Here is a 17,775-nt window from a genome sequence, read left to right on the forward strand (position 1 = left end):
GGGAGTTTTCCCAAACGGGGCGCGCGCGCTCCGTTTGCGCAACGTAGGGAGAACCCTGGATAGCTATAGTGACCGAAGCGGGATTATGAAGATAATATTTTGGTTAAAAACAAATAAAGATGTATATGCGGCCTTATTTATGGTGAGCATATATACCTGCTTTGATGGTTGGTTGGGAGGTGGGGTTTGTATCATTATGTAGTCAAACTGTTTTCCTTCATAATTTTAGGTGGAAATTTTTCTCTGATTTTATTGCATCGGAGCGTCGCATAAGCCGTAAAGTACGGTATATTATTGGGTAAAATGGTTCGTTAATGTTAAATATGACCACCACGTATTAAATGCTACCGGGTATACTTAATTGCATGTAAACTGTAATGTTATTGAATGCTTAACCTATAGTTATAAATGCTACCAGGTAGCAACGCCAGGTACCAGGTACCAGGTAATGTAAATGCAATCCAGATAAGTAATCATCTTTGTCTTCTTTCTTTTTATGCTTCTTTTCCTGTGCTATTTCTTTTGCCTTCTCTTTCTTCTTTTCCTCCTCCTCCATCTTCTCTGCCACCTCATCGTCATCCTTCATCTTTTTATATATTTTTCTCTTGTTTTCTTCATTCATAACTTTGTTTCTTTTTGCACTCACTATCACTGTTCATACAAAGTACAATGTAAATTTACATCTTTTTCACTATGCAAACATCCAACAATGTCAGGCTCGGGTATCGCTATTAATTTTATAAATGTCCAAATGATCACTAGCCAATGCTAATTAATACGTAATTATTACTTATGACCTACCTTACAGATGAAGAATCAACATCTGTAGCTGTAATTGAAGTAGAAGAATTGCCTACAGAAGTTGCTGGTGTACTAAGCAATGAGGAAATACAAGAATCTATCCTGGATGTGAATAATACAGCACAGTCCTTGGTTGAAAATACCGAGAATGAGGCTATTCGTACTTCTAATTCAGAAACAAAGGGTTTGTATAAATTGGCTCAAAAAAACACATATATTAAGAAAATACCAGAACTAAAGTTTATAGGGTAGAATATGATTTAAAGTGGCTATTCAACTATAACCGTAAACTTTCACGTTCCTACTATATCATGCCTACACAGTTATTGTAACTTCAAGAAAAATATAAAATAACGTTGCACCTACATGCATAACATCTACTATTGCATAACATCTACATGTGGGAATTACACAGTTATTGTAACTTCAAGAAAAATATAAAATAACGTTGCATCTACATGCATAACATCTACTATTGCATAACATCTACATGTGTAATGACTTTGTATGACTAAGTATAGCTGGCTTTGATATTTACAGCCAGAACATAAGTGCACAGAGTATATATAGCAGGCTTATAAATGTCCAAACCTTTGCACATTTCTGATCAGTTGCTCTTGAAAGTGCTATACAGTATTAAAACAATCAAGGTAAAAGACTTGAAAATGCCATTAGAATAGTGCCAAATTTCGTTGCAATTTTATATTTTTCTTTTGCTATTGACCATAATCTGTTATACATCACTATAAATTGAGCGATCGTGGAATCTGTGTTACATGTCCTTGTAGCGCTGCTGCGCTCCATCATCTAACCTTTATAAAACCATTATAAAATCATTATAGCAGACCTGTGATTTGTTATTAGTTTTAAAATGAATTTCAGGTTGAAAATGTTCTTCAGAATAATTTGTTAAATCCATACATCAATCTCAATCACTCAGATTGTCTCAGAATGCACCTAATAGATGTTTGCCATTTTGTAAAAATTACTTAATTATAATTTTGTTCTGAATTATGTAAAGGGTAGAGTCCAGTCAGCAGAAGTTGCTAAATAGTTGACTGGGATGGCTTATCGTTCAAGTAGTATTCATTGTCATTGGTATGGTCTGTTATTAAATTTGTATTTAAATTTTGTGTTTGCAACCTAATGATTCAGATAAACAGTCAGTTTCGCAAAAGCATTCTGCTATCAAGCCATCAAAAAGTGCTTCTGGGTCAAGTCAGCAGCTAGAGTCAAATGACGTACCATTGGCTAACACTGATGTAGAGGAAAAGAAAGAGGAACTACAAACGGTACAACCTGCACAGAAAATGGTATGTAATTGTGTTGCCACTATTATAATCATTTGATGTATGGATAAGCCTCATCATGTTCAAAAATTATTCAAGGTTATTGGTTTAAAAATCCACAGTTATTGCAAATTAATGGATAGCTTTAATGTGTTTGTTTAACAGTTGTTTACAGTTGAATTGTATATTTAAAAGTTTAATAGCACCAAGAATAAATTGTGTTGTGTGACCTAGATGTTTACACATGTAACAATTCATGCATTCACAGGCGTAAACAATGCATAATAAAGATAACTGAGGTAACCCAATCAAATTTATCTTAGAGAAATACTTTTTGGCAAATTTAACATATTTCATCTATGATGATGAGCAATTAAATCATTATTTGAATGTAATTTTTTTTATAGAAAAAGGTGATTCAAAAAGTGACAACAGTTAATCTCTTCCTTCATAAAGGAGATCAGCCTGATGTAATATCACAACAACGATATATGTTCTTTTTAAGGTAAAGATTTTGTATACATATGTAACTGAAATTATTTATCTATATTATTATAATTACATTGTATGAAGGTACACAAATATCATTTGCAAATATATTGACTACACCAGGTCTGAAATTTTAAGGAAGTTCTGGTAATCAAAAGTGAAACTTTCTGGATTTGCTACAGACGTGTTGAAATCACTATAAGAAAATGTATATTGATTTATTACCTAAAAGTTGCCGGTGTCACTTAAAAATTTACAGTGTGCCCTAATATATCCTTTTATGAATCTGTATGTGCCGCTCAATGCTGAAATTGAAAACGTGAATGCATACTCATCAGCTTACATATCATACATATTTCTGGAAAAATGTAAGATAATCATGCATACTGTTTTATACACACTGGCATATCTTGTAGTAAATGTAGAGAAAATTAGTTGGAAATTAGTGGAATCTGTACAGATTTTGAGTGTCAGATTTTGAGTTGATATTTTTGATTCATGAAGAATCAAATTCGTATGCATTAACTTGATAAAAGGTGTTTGGTAAGAACGTCTGTACAATGAACATGCAAACTCGAGATATTCAATGCATGGTTGCTATATATATGCCAATTGTTGTTTTTACATATTTTAAGTGAAACTTGCTGGTCCTACATTGTTGATTCTAGCTCTGTAGAAAGTCGTTACCCTAGCACTTGATGTGCTGCTTTGTAGAAACTTATGTATTTATGATGCTGGTAGAACAATAGGTGATGCTGTGCCCGTGCCTCAATCAGAAGATGAACTGTATGACTTGTTACCAGAAGCCATCCAGATTGGATTTTTAGGTGAAGAGACCCTGAATGGTATGCAGCAGGTTCTAACACAGGTATGCGTAAATGATAAGCAATAAAATATTATGATATGATATTTAATATTACAATAATATTATAGCATCATTTGACAAAGAGCTGCTCTAAATATCTAAATGTGCAAAGAAACGGTTACAGTAAACACTTTTGAGTAAATTCTGAATTCACAAGTAAGCATGGACAAGTCAATAATTATAAGTTCTCGTGCTGTGTTTACTGCTGTGTATATCAGTACCGTAGCTAACCCATTTTGCTAGGGGGGGGGGGGGCAAAGCCATGTGTGGGTGTGTTCTTGGAAGGTGACTGCCATTGGCCATGTATTGTATCTAATTTTTCTGGGTGGCAACTGTCCCCCCTGCCCGAGTACCCACGACCATGTATATAGTTATTTTATTGTTCTACTTGTTCTGCCCTGTTGCACAGCTAACACCAGTCTTTACTGGCTACTACACACTAAAATACTACTACATCAACAGAAATCATTTCCAGGTTTTAAAACGTTTTATAAAAATCTTTGTAGTGAATAATAAACCACATAACTTTGTTGTGTTTTTACTGTTCTTCAGGTATATGCACCCTTGATATCCTTTAAGACGACTAACACAGGCGAGCTTGACCCACAGTCCTTTAATCAGGCAAATGGAGATAGCAATACTAAGGTCATTGGTACTGCCATGAAGGAGGCAATGCCACCCACAGAACTGAAAAGCCATGCTCTTCTGAGAGACGAGTTTCTCATCAGCATACAGAAATTTGCTGGCCACATATCGAGAACTGTCCAGCAATTGGAAGGTGAACTTGTGTTTTGATAAATATTCTTTTGGGTTTTGTGGTAGTATTTGATGAAATTAAATGTATAGTCATTTACATAAGTCGTTAAATGTATAGTATGGAGTATTTATTGATTATGTGTATTTTCCTGTACATACTACTACTAGTACAATAGTAAAAATCATTTTATTTCAATATGTTGATTTTCTCTAGTAACCTTATAATGTGTATGTATTTTATCATATACAATAACTTCTACAGTACTTGTTCAGATATTTCTGTAGGCAGTAGCAAGACAAGTACAGTGTGCAACAGATTTGGTAAATTGTCTGACTATATTTTGGCCTGGACTGTTGGTTCTCATGAACAAAGATGTTCCGTGGTTGCTAGTTGAGAACAATAAAATCTGTTTGCAATGTTTAAAATCTGGTACAATAGTTGTGCTCTCTACGTACAGCTTGTATTATTCCCGACAGGGGAAGTTCACCTATATGTACCAGATCTAAAGCTGACTGACGATGACAAAGATGTGCTTGGAAAACCAGCTGTTTTACAGGAGGTAGAAAATACTGTAGCAAAATGGCAAGATCAGATATATACAGGTAATATATAGCATATGTATATATATATATATATATATATATATATATATATATATATATATCTTCCCACACTCCTTCCTCCATCACTCCTGTATCTTGCCCTCCATCACTCCTGCTTCCTGCCCTCTCTTCCTCTTGTTCTCTCACCCATACTGCCATATCTCTGATGTTTTCTACCTCATGAGGTGGAAAACTTCAATGCTATTTCAGAGCTGTGCTCACACTCCATTTATACAAACTGCTGTGACTGCATATTTTATGTTGTTTAGCACTTGAGCAGGAGAAGAGCAGAGTTCCACAGGGCAAAGGTCCTCTAGCGGAGATAGACTTCTGGAGAGAACGGAGTGGTACTCTTAGTGCACTTATAGAGCAGTTGAAGCTACCTGCTGTGAAACAAATGACAGCCATTCTGTGCAAGATTGATAGTCAGGTGTGAAGACACGTCAATCGCAATTATGTGCGATTCGTTACACGATATAAACATTATCAAGAATACATAATTAAAAATATGTTCATAAATTTATATTTTTTTATTATACTACAATTTATGTGTACTCTTTTTTGTATTTTTCACATTTTCGTTATTATGGCTTGTAATAAATACTAACTAATTAAACATAATTTCATTACTAATTTATGTCAAGTGAAAATTAACGGCGTTAATTACTTTGATCAGTATAGTAGTATAGTAGTAACTAGTTATAAAAATGTTGTGATGGCTTGTTAAAGAAGGAAGTTATGCATTTTATACAGGTGTACTTCGGTTTTGAAGATCAATGTGCAGACTTGACCAAGTATCACACAGAAGCCAAAGACAATGTACGCTTCCTTACAACACTGGAAAGACATTTCAGAAACCTCACCTATGGTGCTAATTTTCAGGTACAGTTATAATCCATTGAAGTGTAATGAACAATAGAGTAGATTTCTCGAAATAAGTGATGATGTGAAGAATTGATATAAGAGTATTTCTCCTTAAATAGTGCTAGGTTCTTGATATATTGAGTATTTGAATAATGCTAAATGATCGAGTAAATAAATTGATTTTAATAATTTTATTATTGTATTATGTTAAACCTATTTAGCTATATTAGTACATATAAACTATAGTAATGAGGTTTATGACATGCAGAAAACTGGTCATGTAATGTTTGATTAACATGTATACTAGTTCTAGGTTGTGGAAATTTATAGATAAACTTTAAAAAACCATTCACAGAAATACTAGTAAGATCTCTGACCTTTATACATGAAACAGGCAGTCATGGAGACTATACCGTCAATGATGGCTGCTCTGCGGGTTGTGTGGATTATCTCGAGGCATTACAATACAGACGAACGCATGGTGCCCCTAATGGAGATGATTGCCTGGGAACTGACTGATCGAGTCTCTAGGGTCATAAATCTGCGGACACTTTTCAGGTATGCAGTCACTAAACGTACACAAGTTAGGGAGCAGACTACTAGAAGAAAAAGCAATGTAGAAAGGCATAAAAGTAATTTAGTCAAATTATTTTTGTGAAAACGGGTTATTGTTAATGACTTTCATTTATTATAATTAGGAAATGCATATATGCAGTTGTGGTGTGATCATGTTAATCCTTAATAATATATATACAGAATTATTACACCTAATTGCAAAATAATTTTATAGGGACTCGCATCAAAACGTTAAGCAGAAAACGTCGGATGCCAAGCAGTGTTTGGAATTGTGGAGCAGGTGCTATCATGAAACACGTGCTAAAATAGAAGCATCAGGTAGAGATGCTCGGTGGGAGTTTGACAAGAAGCGTCTGTTTGAGAAAACAGACTACATGTCTAAGATCTGCGATGACCTCTTTAATATTGCACAGGTATAATTGTTAGACAATTCTATTGCCACATTGCTATACCTTTACAAATGTAATGTGTTACTCACGTTTTTCTAATAATCAAGGCAACTTGCAGGCACGTTTATTGGCCTGATATAGCAGTAAGTATTAAAATACTTGTTTGAATTTGCAGGTAATGGAGGAGTTCTATAACATATTTGGGCCAGAACTGAAGGCAGTAACAGGAGATCCTGTGAGAATTGACAATGTGTTGAAGCGAGTAGATGCCCTCGTCCGACCAATTGAAGAGGTAATGTTGTGTAGCTGTTCAAAGTAATCAGCACTGTCAATCGAGTCTCGAGCTCAATAATGGTTGTAGAGAGTTTTTCAGTTTGCACAGGCTGGGTCCCTAGAGCTTACCTAGTTCAGGATGCAAACGTGGGCATATATAGCTGACAGATTTGGTGCCTAGGTTGGATTCGACCCATTTCAACATGCCAACGAATACAAGTGGCGTGCAATCATGGATTGGTTCAAACGTGAGGTCGTCTCCATTGAAGAGGAAGCTAAGCACTTCATTGATGAATCGTTCAAAACCCTTCGGTCCGCAGAAGGTGCCTTTGATATGCTTCTCAATTTTAAACACATTCGATCACGAGAGGCTGTCAACAGGCAGATGATGGAGAAGTTCAATGATATTCTGCTACAGTATGCGAAAGAGGTGAGGTATTCCAACACTTTTTGCAACTTTTTTTAGAAAAGTTGGAGCTTATTTCTAAGAGAAATTATCTTAGGTAATGGTGTTACATTTATTATGCCATTATCAGTCTTTGTAAGAAACACCAATGTTTAAAAAAAATATTTTTTAAAAGGTTGACCAAGTGGCAACATTGTTCAGGAATTTTAAAGACAATCCACCTCTGAACAAGGATGTACCACCAGTATCGGGTGCTATCTACTGGGAGCGACATATGTTCAATAGGATAAAGCACACAGTGATTCGTTTCCAATCTCTAGATGAGATGTTCATTACAGAATCAGGGAAAGCTGTAAGTATAGCTGAGAGGGTCTATGTCCTCCAGGGTACTATCGGAGGGTACCCTCGGTACGGTTTGTTATATCGGAACGTACCCTGGTACTATCTAATATGCCGGACCGTACCTCGCCTATTCTACTAACGAGTCTAGGGAGTCGCCTACGCTTACTCCCTAACTCTAACCTAACCCTAACCCTAACCCTAACTCTAACCATATCAGATAGTTACCAGGGTACGTTCCGATATATCGAACCGTACCCAGGGTACCCTCCGATAGTACCCTGGGGGACATAGACCCTATGAGCGTAAGTATATTTGTAAGAGTATCATGCCTATGAAAGCTAATGGAGTTTCTGGGTTTGCTATGACATTTTAAGAAACAGAAACCTTTGTTGAACATGTGCCATTATCGGTGGACACTGTGGAAAACATCTGTGAGTTTGTTAGTATAATAGCCCAGATTCATGTACAATAGTTAATATTATTATTCTACCTCTAAATCTAAATCAAAATCTAACCAGGTGCAGATTGAAATGTAATGGAAAATTCTTGTGACGTTTTCTTGTCAGGCACGGGCAAAGTACTTGTCAGTAGCAATGGAGATGAAAGACTATGAGGATAAAAAGTATGAATCTTGGAGGGAGCGAACAGAAGCTATAATGCCTTCACTACTCAAGCGCAACCTGCTAGCAATATCTGGTACCTCTTCTAATGGACGGCAACCCCAGTTACACCCAAGGCGCAAATCAGTTGTAAGCAGAGTTGAAAAGAGAACTGAAAGTCCAGGTAAAATGTTTCGATCCAAAATTCCTGATAAGTGTAACCTTAGAAATAACATAAGAAAATGTTATAAATGCTATACTCTCGTATCTATATTATATTTGTATCCCCCGCGACGAAGTCGGCAGGGATAATGTGGTTTCATGTCTCCCCAGCCGCCACCGCCGCTCGGTCCGCCGCAGAGAATTTCTCTTCCGCTCTATAACTCCACCCCTAATTGACCTAGCGTGACCAAACTTGGTATACTTACACATCTTGGGGAGAAGGTGAGCAGCGTACCAAAACCAGGTCACTGCGACCTTTATTTGACCTTTACCTTGACCTTGATCATATTTCCCTTTCGCTCTCTAACTCGGCCCACTAATTGACCTAGCGCTACCAAACTTGGTATACTTACACATCTTGGGGAGAAGGTGAGCAGCGTACCAAAACCAGGTCACTGCGACCTTTATTTGACCTTTACCTTGACCTTGATAATATTTCTTTTCCGCTCTATAACTCGGCCCCTAATTGACCTAGCGCTACCAAACTTGGTATACTTACACATCTTGGGGAGAAGGTGAGCAGCGTACCAAAACCAGGTCACTGCGACCTTTATTTGACCTTTACCTTGACCTTGATTATATTTCCTTTCCGCTCTATAACTCGGCCCCTAATTGACCTAGCGCTACCAAACTTGGTATACTTACACATCTTGGGGAGAAGGTGTGTCGCATACCAAAACCTGGTCACTACGACCTTTATTTGACCTTTACCTTGATCTTGATCATATTTCCCTTCTACTCTATAACTCGGCCCCTAATTGACCTAGCGTGACCAAACTTGGTATACTTTCACATCTTTGGGAGAAGGTGTGTCGCGTACCGAAACCAGGTCATTGCAACCTTTATTTGACATTGTCCTTGACCTTGATCTTTATCATATTTTTCTTCCGCTCTATAACTCGGCCCCTAATTGACCTAGCGCGACCAAACTTCATATACTTACACATCTTGGGGAGAACACGGGGGATACATGTAGTTGGCGACAACTGCCCTTTCTAGTTTATAATAATACTGCATTTCTATGACTGAAAATAACAGTTCTTATTCATTGCTTTTAGGTCCCGGGATGAATGATGTCAACATCATCGTTAACTTCTCTCCCGACCAGATGGAAATTGTGTCCGAAGCTAAGCACATGGAACAGCTAGGGTTTCCTGTTCCTGAACTGGCCAGGAATGTTGCTTTGCAGGTAATTGTTTGTTTGGAAATTCTCCTTACATTACGGATTTTCCAATCGCAGAATTTGTGTATTCACAGTTTAATATTTGTATACTATTTCTCCAATCGCAGCACAAGATTTCCTAATTCCCTGTTACGGCTCAACTCATTTCTGCCATGCTCATCAATTCAAACCATGAGGAACATTTCCTAGTTTGATATGTGTGCATCTTCACTTGTTACTTATTTTTGAGAGTAATGCATCATAGCAAGTTATTATACTTGCATAACAATCCATGATGATCATGATTGACAGGAGGAAAAGTACATATTTTATGTGGATAGCCTGAATGACATGCTGGCACGGTATCACTCACTCCTGTTGTCACTTGATCCACCTGAATACGAGCTGCTAGCAGACAACATCAAGGAGCTACGACGAGTGATTGAACCAGGAGCAAAACGACTCAACTGGAATTCGCTTGGAATCTATGACTTCGTAGCTAAGTGTGAAAAGGTTGGTGTGCTTCAACACAATGCAAAAGTTCAATGTCTGTTTTTGGTGCATGTAACACCAAACGTTTATATGAATGAACATTATATATTAATATACATATATTACATAATGTTCATTCATATAAATTAAAATATACATATAACAAAATTCTAAAATAATTTTCTCTAGATATTAGGATTTTGATTTTTTTGCAGGCAATAGGAAAGTTTGAGTCAATAGTGAACCAGATACAAAAAAATGCAAAGGACATCAATCAACGAATGTTGTTGATAGAAACAGCAGATTTCTTCACATACCCGACTTCAGGTGATGGAGGCCAGTTGCCGGATTGCAAGGTTGGTTACTGTTTGGTGTATTTTCTGATTCTTTCAATCAGTATTCCTGAAAGGATTGTAATTAGGCTAATTATACACTATTTTACCACACTCTCATTCCCTGCAGGATTTCTTTGAGTTTTTGGAGCATGAGAGAACACGTGACTTTGAGTTGCTCACTAGGAAGTATCGTGCCATTGGCCCTCTACTCACCAAAATGGAAGGTTTGGTTGTGCATACTAATACTGGGAAATCAGCAAAACTGGCTCCATACTATGCCTACTGGGAGAAGCGGATGTATGAATCACTATTGAAGGTACAATATACAATTGATGCAATTAATTAGTCATTCTACTGTGTAGCTAAAATGATGGTGTCAGTACTTTTCAGCTTGCCTGACATAGTTTTCAACTATAGCAGAATATCAAAACGTGTGTCCATACATCTTGTCCTTCCATCTCCTCAAAATGATAGCTGGATAAGTCGATCTGATCGTCTTACATTAATTGTTAATATTTTACATGGTGACTATTAGAAAATATGTTGTCTGGTCCAAGCTGGATATTAATAGTCAAATGTCAAGGGCTGAAAGGAAAACAAAACTGCCTTCAGTAATGTAAGGTATATATGACTGCTGTCATTGGTGTCATACACTCATGCTGTTGCATTGCAAATCTAAACAGCTTCACCAAGAACTTTTCTATGCGATAAAAAAATTATATTTTCAATTAAAATGACCAAAGTATCTGAAATAGTTATATTTGTATGTGGTACAGATTCCATGTGCACCTAATTCTCCTGTCTATTGGCAAGAGGAAATAAATAGCTTCCTCTGTGTATAGAGCATAGCAATCGCAATTCGAACCAGATGTGTTGTTGTGTGATGTTATCTGCCTTCGTAATTTGTTAGAGAAGCTACATGTAATTGTGCTATGTAGATATGTACTCAGTGGCTGAGCACATTTTGACAATAATTGTATCCCCCGCGACAAAGTCGGCGGGGATACTATGGTTTCATATCTGTACAGCCGCCGCCGCTAGGCCCCTAATTGACCTAGCGTGACCAAACTTGGTCTACTTACACATCTTGGGGAGAAGGTGTGCAGCGTACCAAAACCAGGTCACTGCGACCTTTATTTGACCGTTATCTTGACCTTGATCATATTTCCATTCCGCTCTATAACTCGGCCCCTAATTGACCTAGCGCTACCAAAACCAGGTCACTACGACCTTTATTTGTCCTTTACCTTGACTTTGATCATATTTCCTTTCCGCTCTATAACTCGGCCCCTAATTGACCTAGCGCTACCAAAACCAGGTCACTACGACCTTTATTTGACCTATACCTTGACCTTGATCATATTTCTCTTTCACTCTATAACTCAGCCCCTAATTGACCTAGCGCTACCAAACTTGGTATACTTACACATCTTGGGGAGAAGGTGTGTCGCGTACCAAAACCAGGTTACTACGACCTTTATTTGATCTTTACTTTGACCTTGATCATATTTCCCTTCCGCTCTATAACTCGGCCCCTAATTGACCTAGCGCTACCAAACTTGGTATACTTACACATCTTGGGGAGAATCTGTGTCGCGTACCAAAACCAGGTCACTGCGGCTTTTATTTGACCTTGACCTTGACCTTGACCTTGATTGTATTTTCCTTCCGCTCTATAATTCGGCCCCTAATTGACCTAGCGCGACCAAACTTGGTATACTTACACATCTTGGGGAGAAGGTGTGTTACGTACCGAAACCAGGTCACTGCAACCTTTATTTGACATTGACCTTGACCTTAACCTTCATCATATTTCCCTTCCGCTCTATAACTCGGCCCCTAATTGACCTAGCGCGACCAAACTTCGTATACTTACACATCTTGGGGAGAACACGGGGGATACATGTAGTTGGCGACAACTACCCTTTCTAGTTATACAATGTCTTTGCTGTTGCATGAGTTGTAAATCACAAGGAAGACTTCAGTTCACATAATTTAACTTCAGGTTCCACTAGTTCCACAGGTTCTATTAGTAGGTATAGATAATGAATTTTAAAATATTTTTGTTTCAGATGTAGTACTGTAGATTCTTAGGGGTCGTTCACAATTATCAACATTTTCACAAGCGTACAAAGCGTACACTTTTTCGAAACCCCCCTCCCCCCTAAAAGTGTCCGAAGAAAAATTATGATTTTTTTCAGACTATAAATTCTACATAGAGAATGAATTACATGCAAAACCGCCATCGTGCCGGTTGTTTACACTGCTCTCGGCTGCCAGCTAGGTTTGTTGAGCGGGCCCGTGCGGGGCGCGGGCCTGCCGGGGCTCGCTGCATCATGGCGTGAGGATGCGCGCGATGCCGGCTGTGGCGCGCGGCGAGGGAAATGGATCGACATTTTTCGGAAATGCTGAAAGCGTACGGCGGGCATTGACCCCCTACCCCCCCCCCCAGCGTACGGTTTGTACGCTTGTGAAAGTGTTGATAATTGTGAACGATCCCTTAATAGTGGTGTATCTTTTGCAGCTTGTTATAAACAATCTGAAGCAGTTTAACTGTGCTGTGATGGGCACGAGGCCCCTGTACCAGGTGGAAACCATCCTGGCCTCACCTGACGTCATTCTACATCCAGCCGTGAATGAAATCTACAAACTGATGATTGGTTGTGTCAGGGATGTAGTCGATGGGCAAGTAGTAAAGTATTATAGTATATTGTATGAGCTTATTGGTCATCCATGTGATAACAATGACAAACAAAGGATTTAGTCATCAAAGTAGGACACGTTTATAAGCTAGATAACCATTCACATGAGAGTAATAGTACACATAATGTGTATTTGTAGCACAAAGCTGTTTATCCGGTGGATGCATGGCTCCTGTATAGAAACTCCTCCACAGAAGGTGGCGAACCAAGATGAGCCAGTTGTGTTCAGCTTCTTCTCTGATATTCCTAACCATCCAGAAGTTTGTGCCCTACTGGTCAGTTTACAAGGTGAGTGCACGGGTCTCAATGTATATGTGTTGCTAATAATATGCTCTGAGTTAAGGATTAGCTGCATATGTTCACCAATCTGCAGTGGGGTATGTAGTCATTCTGTATTTATTAGCTGCTGCAATGCACAGTACTGATGGAGGAATATGGTGAATTGTGGTAGTAACATGACAGTGTTAATTACCACTCATGCTCACTCTCATGTATACCACACTATGCAGTCTACATTGTGCTGTAATTCGCCTGTTTAACACGCCTGGGGTGATGATATAAGTTGTTTCATTCAGAGTGTATTTATTTTGGTTATTAATTCTAATCTTGACCTGTAAACACACTCATGAACTGCTGGTAGCAGGTGCATATTTAGCCATGGTTCTTAATTGTATCCACTTTTGTTGTGTCTCTTGTGAACGAATTATAAAGATATTGTTTACTATAAGGTGATTAATTGTCTTCTTAACATGTATTCTTCAGAATCATAGATGAAGACTGTTGTAACTTTAGACATTTCAAACTGTCACAAGTAAAGCAGCAAATAAAACATTGAACTTTCTTATTAATGATGTTTCCAGAAGTAACTGATATTATTCTTATTCTAAATGGCACAATATATGTATATCTCGATAGCAAATATCCAAAAGGTGTTGGCTGGCCTACAGAGAACACTTGGTTCATGGAAGAAGTATAGGAACCTATGGAAGTATGACAAATCGGAGACGACAGAGAAATGGGCCAATCGAAATCCATCTGTTGTCAGTTATGATGATAAGTTACAGTACTACACTAAGCAAGCAGAGGAGGTAATTAATTTTACTGTGTTGAATTGTTTTCCTGCTAAATGTCGTTATTGAATCTTCCTGAATTTATTTCAGCTATCTATACTGACTACATATATATTACAGTACACCGTATACTGTTATGAGATACTAACTAAATATACTCACCTAAAAAACTCATTGTTTTTATCTAGTATTGTAGTATATGAGCACACTGAGCCATTTATTCTCTGTCTAGCCCCCTTACCTGATTCAACAAAGGTTTTAATAGTATCTAGTGGCAAACTTTGTGTGTGCCAATGTTTATACATGTGTACAAATTAATGTAATATTACAGATTGGCAGCTTACCTGCAGTACGGGATCAGGACTGTGTGAGACTGCACCTGGCACCACTCATTAGTATGGTGCAAGAACATTGCAGGCAGTGGGTGCAGAGTCTTGGAGAACACATGCACATCTCAGCAAAGGACATGCTGATGTTACTCAGGGATGACCTCCAGGTGGGCTACATAAACCTACTCTATCTGTTTTCTGTTTGCAACTGTTACTGTTTTTAATTGACAAATTCGTAAGGAATAGAAAGAAGAAATCATAGAAGCTAATTGAATAGAGAATATATAATTACAGTAAACAATTAATATGTAATATTTAGGTGGATTGTGCTATGATACGTATCGTTTTTAATGTTTTAGTAACTATTTTGTTATTTTTAAAATACAAATTAACGTTGATTGAATTACAATACACAGGCCTTGTTTATTCATCCAGAAATCTGCTGAAGACCTGCAGAAGGTTCCTGCTAGTCTAGACGACCTGAAGTGTGTGCTGAGAGCCATTCAGGATATACGTGATATGTCTCTTATGGTGGAGTCACGCATCGTAGATATACAGGAAAGATACCGCACACTCGCCACATATGATATCGAGGTAAATTGATGTGCTAGCGTTTGTGTTACTAACTTTAAGTTAACTGTTGTTAGGCTTTTGAATAAAAATGTTGGTTGCTGCAGTCGAGAATAAAACACGTTTTTCTTGCATGTCATAATTACATGTCTCACTTGATGATGATGATTGATGATTTATTCAAGTAATATACAAACTTGTTATTGTCTTCAAATCCAATCATTTCGTTCGAAAGTTTGTGAACACAAGAATATCTGAATTGTCTCATTGAGTAACCGAGTTATAAAACTAAAACTAAAAACTTTTTCTTGTGGCTGGATGTTTTGTGTGTGTAGGTACCTAGTGAGGAAGCAGAGCTAGCAGATCACATCCGCAACATATGGGACGAGCTCGTGTACAACTCGAAGCGTGTTGATGCCACCCTGATCTCTGTCAAGAAAAAGTTCACCAATGTAAACCAACCTTGATCTCACTATTTCGTGACACCATATACAATTGGAAAATTATCCATAATAACTTAATTAAGTATAATAAGTGCTTTAAGGTGGTTACGTGTAGTTGTTCGTGGTTGTTGTTCAGGAGACTGACGTAGTCGAACAGTAGAAAATTGACAGTGGAGTATCATTGATGAAAACCAGGATTTATTGGAACTCAAAATGAAGGCAAAAGTAAACACTAAAAGCTAGCTCAGCAGCAGCTTCTCACTGGCAATGATAAAAGCAAGCAGTGCTCACGCTCCCGGGCTGCGTATTTCATTCTCGCGTGCCCACCAGGCGTCTCTGATATGACTACTTGTAGCTGAATAAGGTTTAATAATGCTATACTGTATACATTGAATATACACTTAATTCTATCTCCCCCAAACCAAACGTTGTCTCACTGACGAGACTCGTCCTTGAATGTCGGCTGTTTACCAACTACACATAAAGCGGTAATTATAATTGCTATGGTATTGCGGTGTTGAATCAATCTGCCAAGGTATGTGTACAGTTTTACGAGTAAGTTTGATGGAAATCTATAAAGTAGTTTAAAACATGCTTCTAATTCCCCTGTGTTCTTATTTCATTTTATAGATTACAAAGAGTCAAATTGCTCAGTTTGGAAATGAGTTGGCTGTGTTTGCAGAAAGATTCCATTCTGAAGGACCAGGAGCCGTGGGCCTTGATCTTGATAAAGGTATGATACTTCTTTATTTGAATGGTCTGTTGACATAAAATTACGTGATTCATATAAGTTATAATAGACACATGCACACACACACATGCACAGACATACACATGCACGTGTGAGATGATTTGTTGAAAAGGGTGTTTAGAGAATTGCAGATATTGCCAAATTAAAATGGTAACTCAATACCAGAAGAAGCACATGCTGCATAGCATCATTATACATAGATTTGTTGAAAGAGGTGTTTAGAGAATTGCAGATATTGCCAAATTATAGTGGTAACTCAATACCAGAAGAAGCACATGCTGCATAGCATCATTATACATAGAAATTCTGTTTAGACTTGGTTACGTAAATTGGCACATTGTGGCAGGGATTGATATCGATCCTTAGACATTTACAAGTAGATGGTCACTGCTCAACTGTATGTGCATATCCGTCACCTTTTAAAGATTGCATTTGTAACACAACGTGGGTACATGCCGCACCGTTTTATTGGTACGTAAAGGTGTTGAAATGCTGAAGAGATATAACCAAGAGGTACAGATGTATGAAAACCAGCGTCAGGAACTGGGCAATGCTGAGAAGTTGTTCGACCTGTCAATTACTATGTACCCGGACCTCAACAAGGTGTCAAAGGAGATGACAGGGCTTCAGCTGATCTATGCAGTCTATGAAGAACAGAAGGTACATCTATAATTATCCAGGGATTGTTAGAGATGTGTACTATTTATACCTAAACTTTCTTGTATTCTGTTAATCCTTCAGTTGCCTTTTGTCCTACTAAATGACCTAGGTGTGCTGTGGTGATTGGATGGCAGCTAATGCCCTAATATAATGATCAAATGATTTTAAAAGATGTGCACTGGTATTTATGTGTTTAACGTGTTATTAAAGTGTTTGCTTTTGCCCAAAATTATTTTAATATAATAATAATTATTCTTCAAAAATTGATTGTAATTTAGTGAAATTATACTTCCAGATAGAAGAGAGGGTTTTACTGTAAAAAACTGACAGCTGTGTAATTATTCTATGAATGTGCCTGGCAGCCTGCTAGCATTGTGGATTATTTCTGTTAAAAACGTCATTGAGCTTTATCCAGATGTGGTGGTTTATCCAATATAATGGTGGAGAAATAACATAAAACTGTATTTGCAAACAATTACATGTTTATGAAGTGGTTAATTTATTGTTATTGTGGGCATTTCATAAAAGTATGAGAAATGTTTCTAAATAATGCGTTACTATTGCATGAACACAGAAAACGAGAGAGAGTTGGTCACAGACACTGTGGGCGAATTTGAACATCCAAGTACTCCAGGACGGTATCGAAGCCTTCATCAAGCAGGTGAAACGTCTTCCAAAAGAGGCTAGATATTTGCCAGTTGCCAAGGTTGTTGAAGAGAAGCTAAAAGAATTCAAGGACTCTGTGCCACTGTTTGCCGACCTGAAGCACGAAGCACTCAGGGAACGG

At 37.7% G+C, this 17,775-nt stretch overlaps 1 protein-coding gene across 1 annotated transcript in view; it reads left to right on the forward strand.

Moving 5' to 3' along the window:
• Positions 1 to 4,083: 4,083 nt before the first annotated feature.
• LOC106815019 (dynein heavy chain 10, axonemal-like) overlaps positions 4,084 to 17,775 on the forward strand; it is a 51,677-nt gene continuing 37,985 nt past the window's right edge. The window contains exons 1-23 of the mRNA XM_014819434.1: positions 4,084 to 4,222; positions 4,678 to 4,803; positions 5,073 to 5,233; positions 5,557 to 5,685; positions 6,062 to 6,225; positions 6,458 to 6,656; positions 6,808 to 6,924; positions 7,087 to 7,335; positions 7,487 to 7,663; positions 8,220 to 8,436; positions 9,533 to 9,663; positions 9,949 to 10,149; positions 10,344 to 10,484; positions 10,591 to 10,779; positions 12,988 to 13,148; positions 13,305 to 13,453; positions 14,081 to 14,253; positions 14,567 to 14,731; positions 15,000 to 15,158; positions 15,470 to 15,586; positions 16,208 to 16,310; positions 16,810 to 16,988; positions 17,563 to 17,774. Coding sequence (XP_014674920.1) covers positions 4,105 to 4,222; positions 4,678 to 4,803; positions 5,073 to 5,233; positions 5,557 to 5,685; positions 6,062 to 6,225; positions 6,458 to 6,656; positions 6,808 to 6,924; positions 7,087 to 7,335; positions 7,487 to 7,663; positions 8,220 to 8,436; positions 9,533 to 9,663; positions 9,949 to 10,149; positions 10,344 to 10,484; positions 10,591 to 10,779; positions 12,988 to 13,148; positions 13,305 to 13,453; positions 14,081 to 14,253; positions 14,567 to 14,731; positions 15,000 to 15,158; positions 15,470 to 15,586; positions 16,208 to 16,310; positions 16,810 to 16,988; positions 17,563 to 17,774 — 3,737 coding nt within the window. The 5' untranslated portion in view covers positions 4,084 to 4,104. The remainder of the gene's footprint in view (positions 4,223 to 4,677; positions 4,804 to 5,072; positions 5,234 to 5,556; positions 5,686 to 6,061; positions 6,226 to 6,457; positions 6,657 to 6,807; positions 6,925 to 7,086; positions 7,336 to 7,486; positions 7,664 to 8,219; positions 8,437 to 9,532; positions 9,664 to 9,948; positions 10,150 to 10,343; positions 10,485 to 10,590; positions 10,780 to 12,987; positions 13,149 to 13,304; positions 13,454 to 14,080; positions 14,254 to 14,566; positions 14,732 to 14,999; positions 15,159 to 15,469; positions 15,587 to 16,207; positions 16,311 to 16,809; positions 16,989 to 17,562; position 17,775) is intronic.

This window comes from Priapulus caudatus, unplaced genomic scaffold (assembly GCF_000485595.1).
Source record: "Priapulus caudatus unplaced genomic scaffold, Priapulus_caudatus-5.0.1 Scaffold28, whole genome shotgun sequence".
Classification (NCBI taxonomy): domain Eukaryota; kingdom Metazoa; phylum Priapulida; class Priapulimorpha; order Priapulimorphida; family Priapulidae; genus Priapulus; species Priapulus caudatus.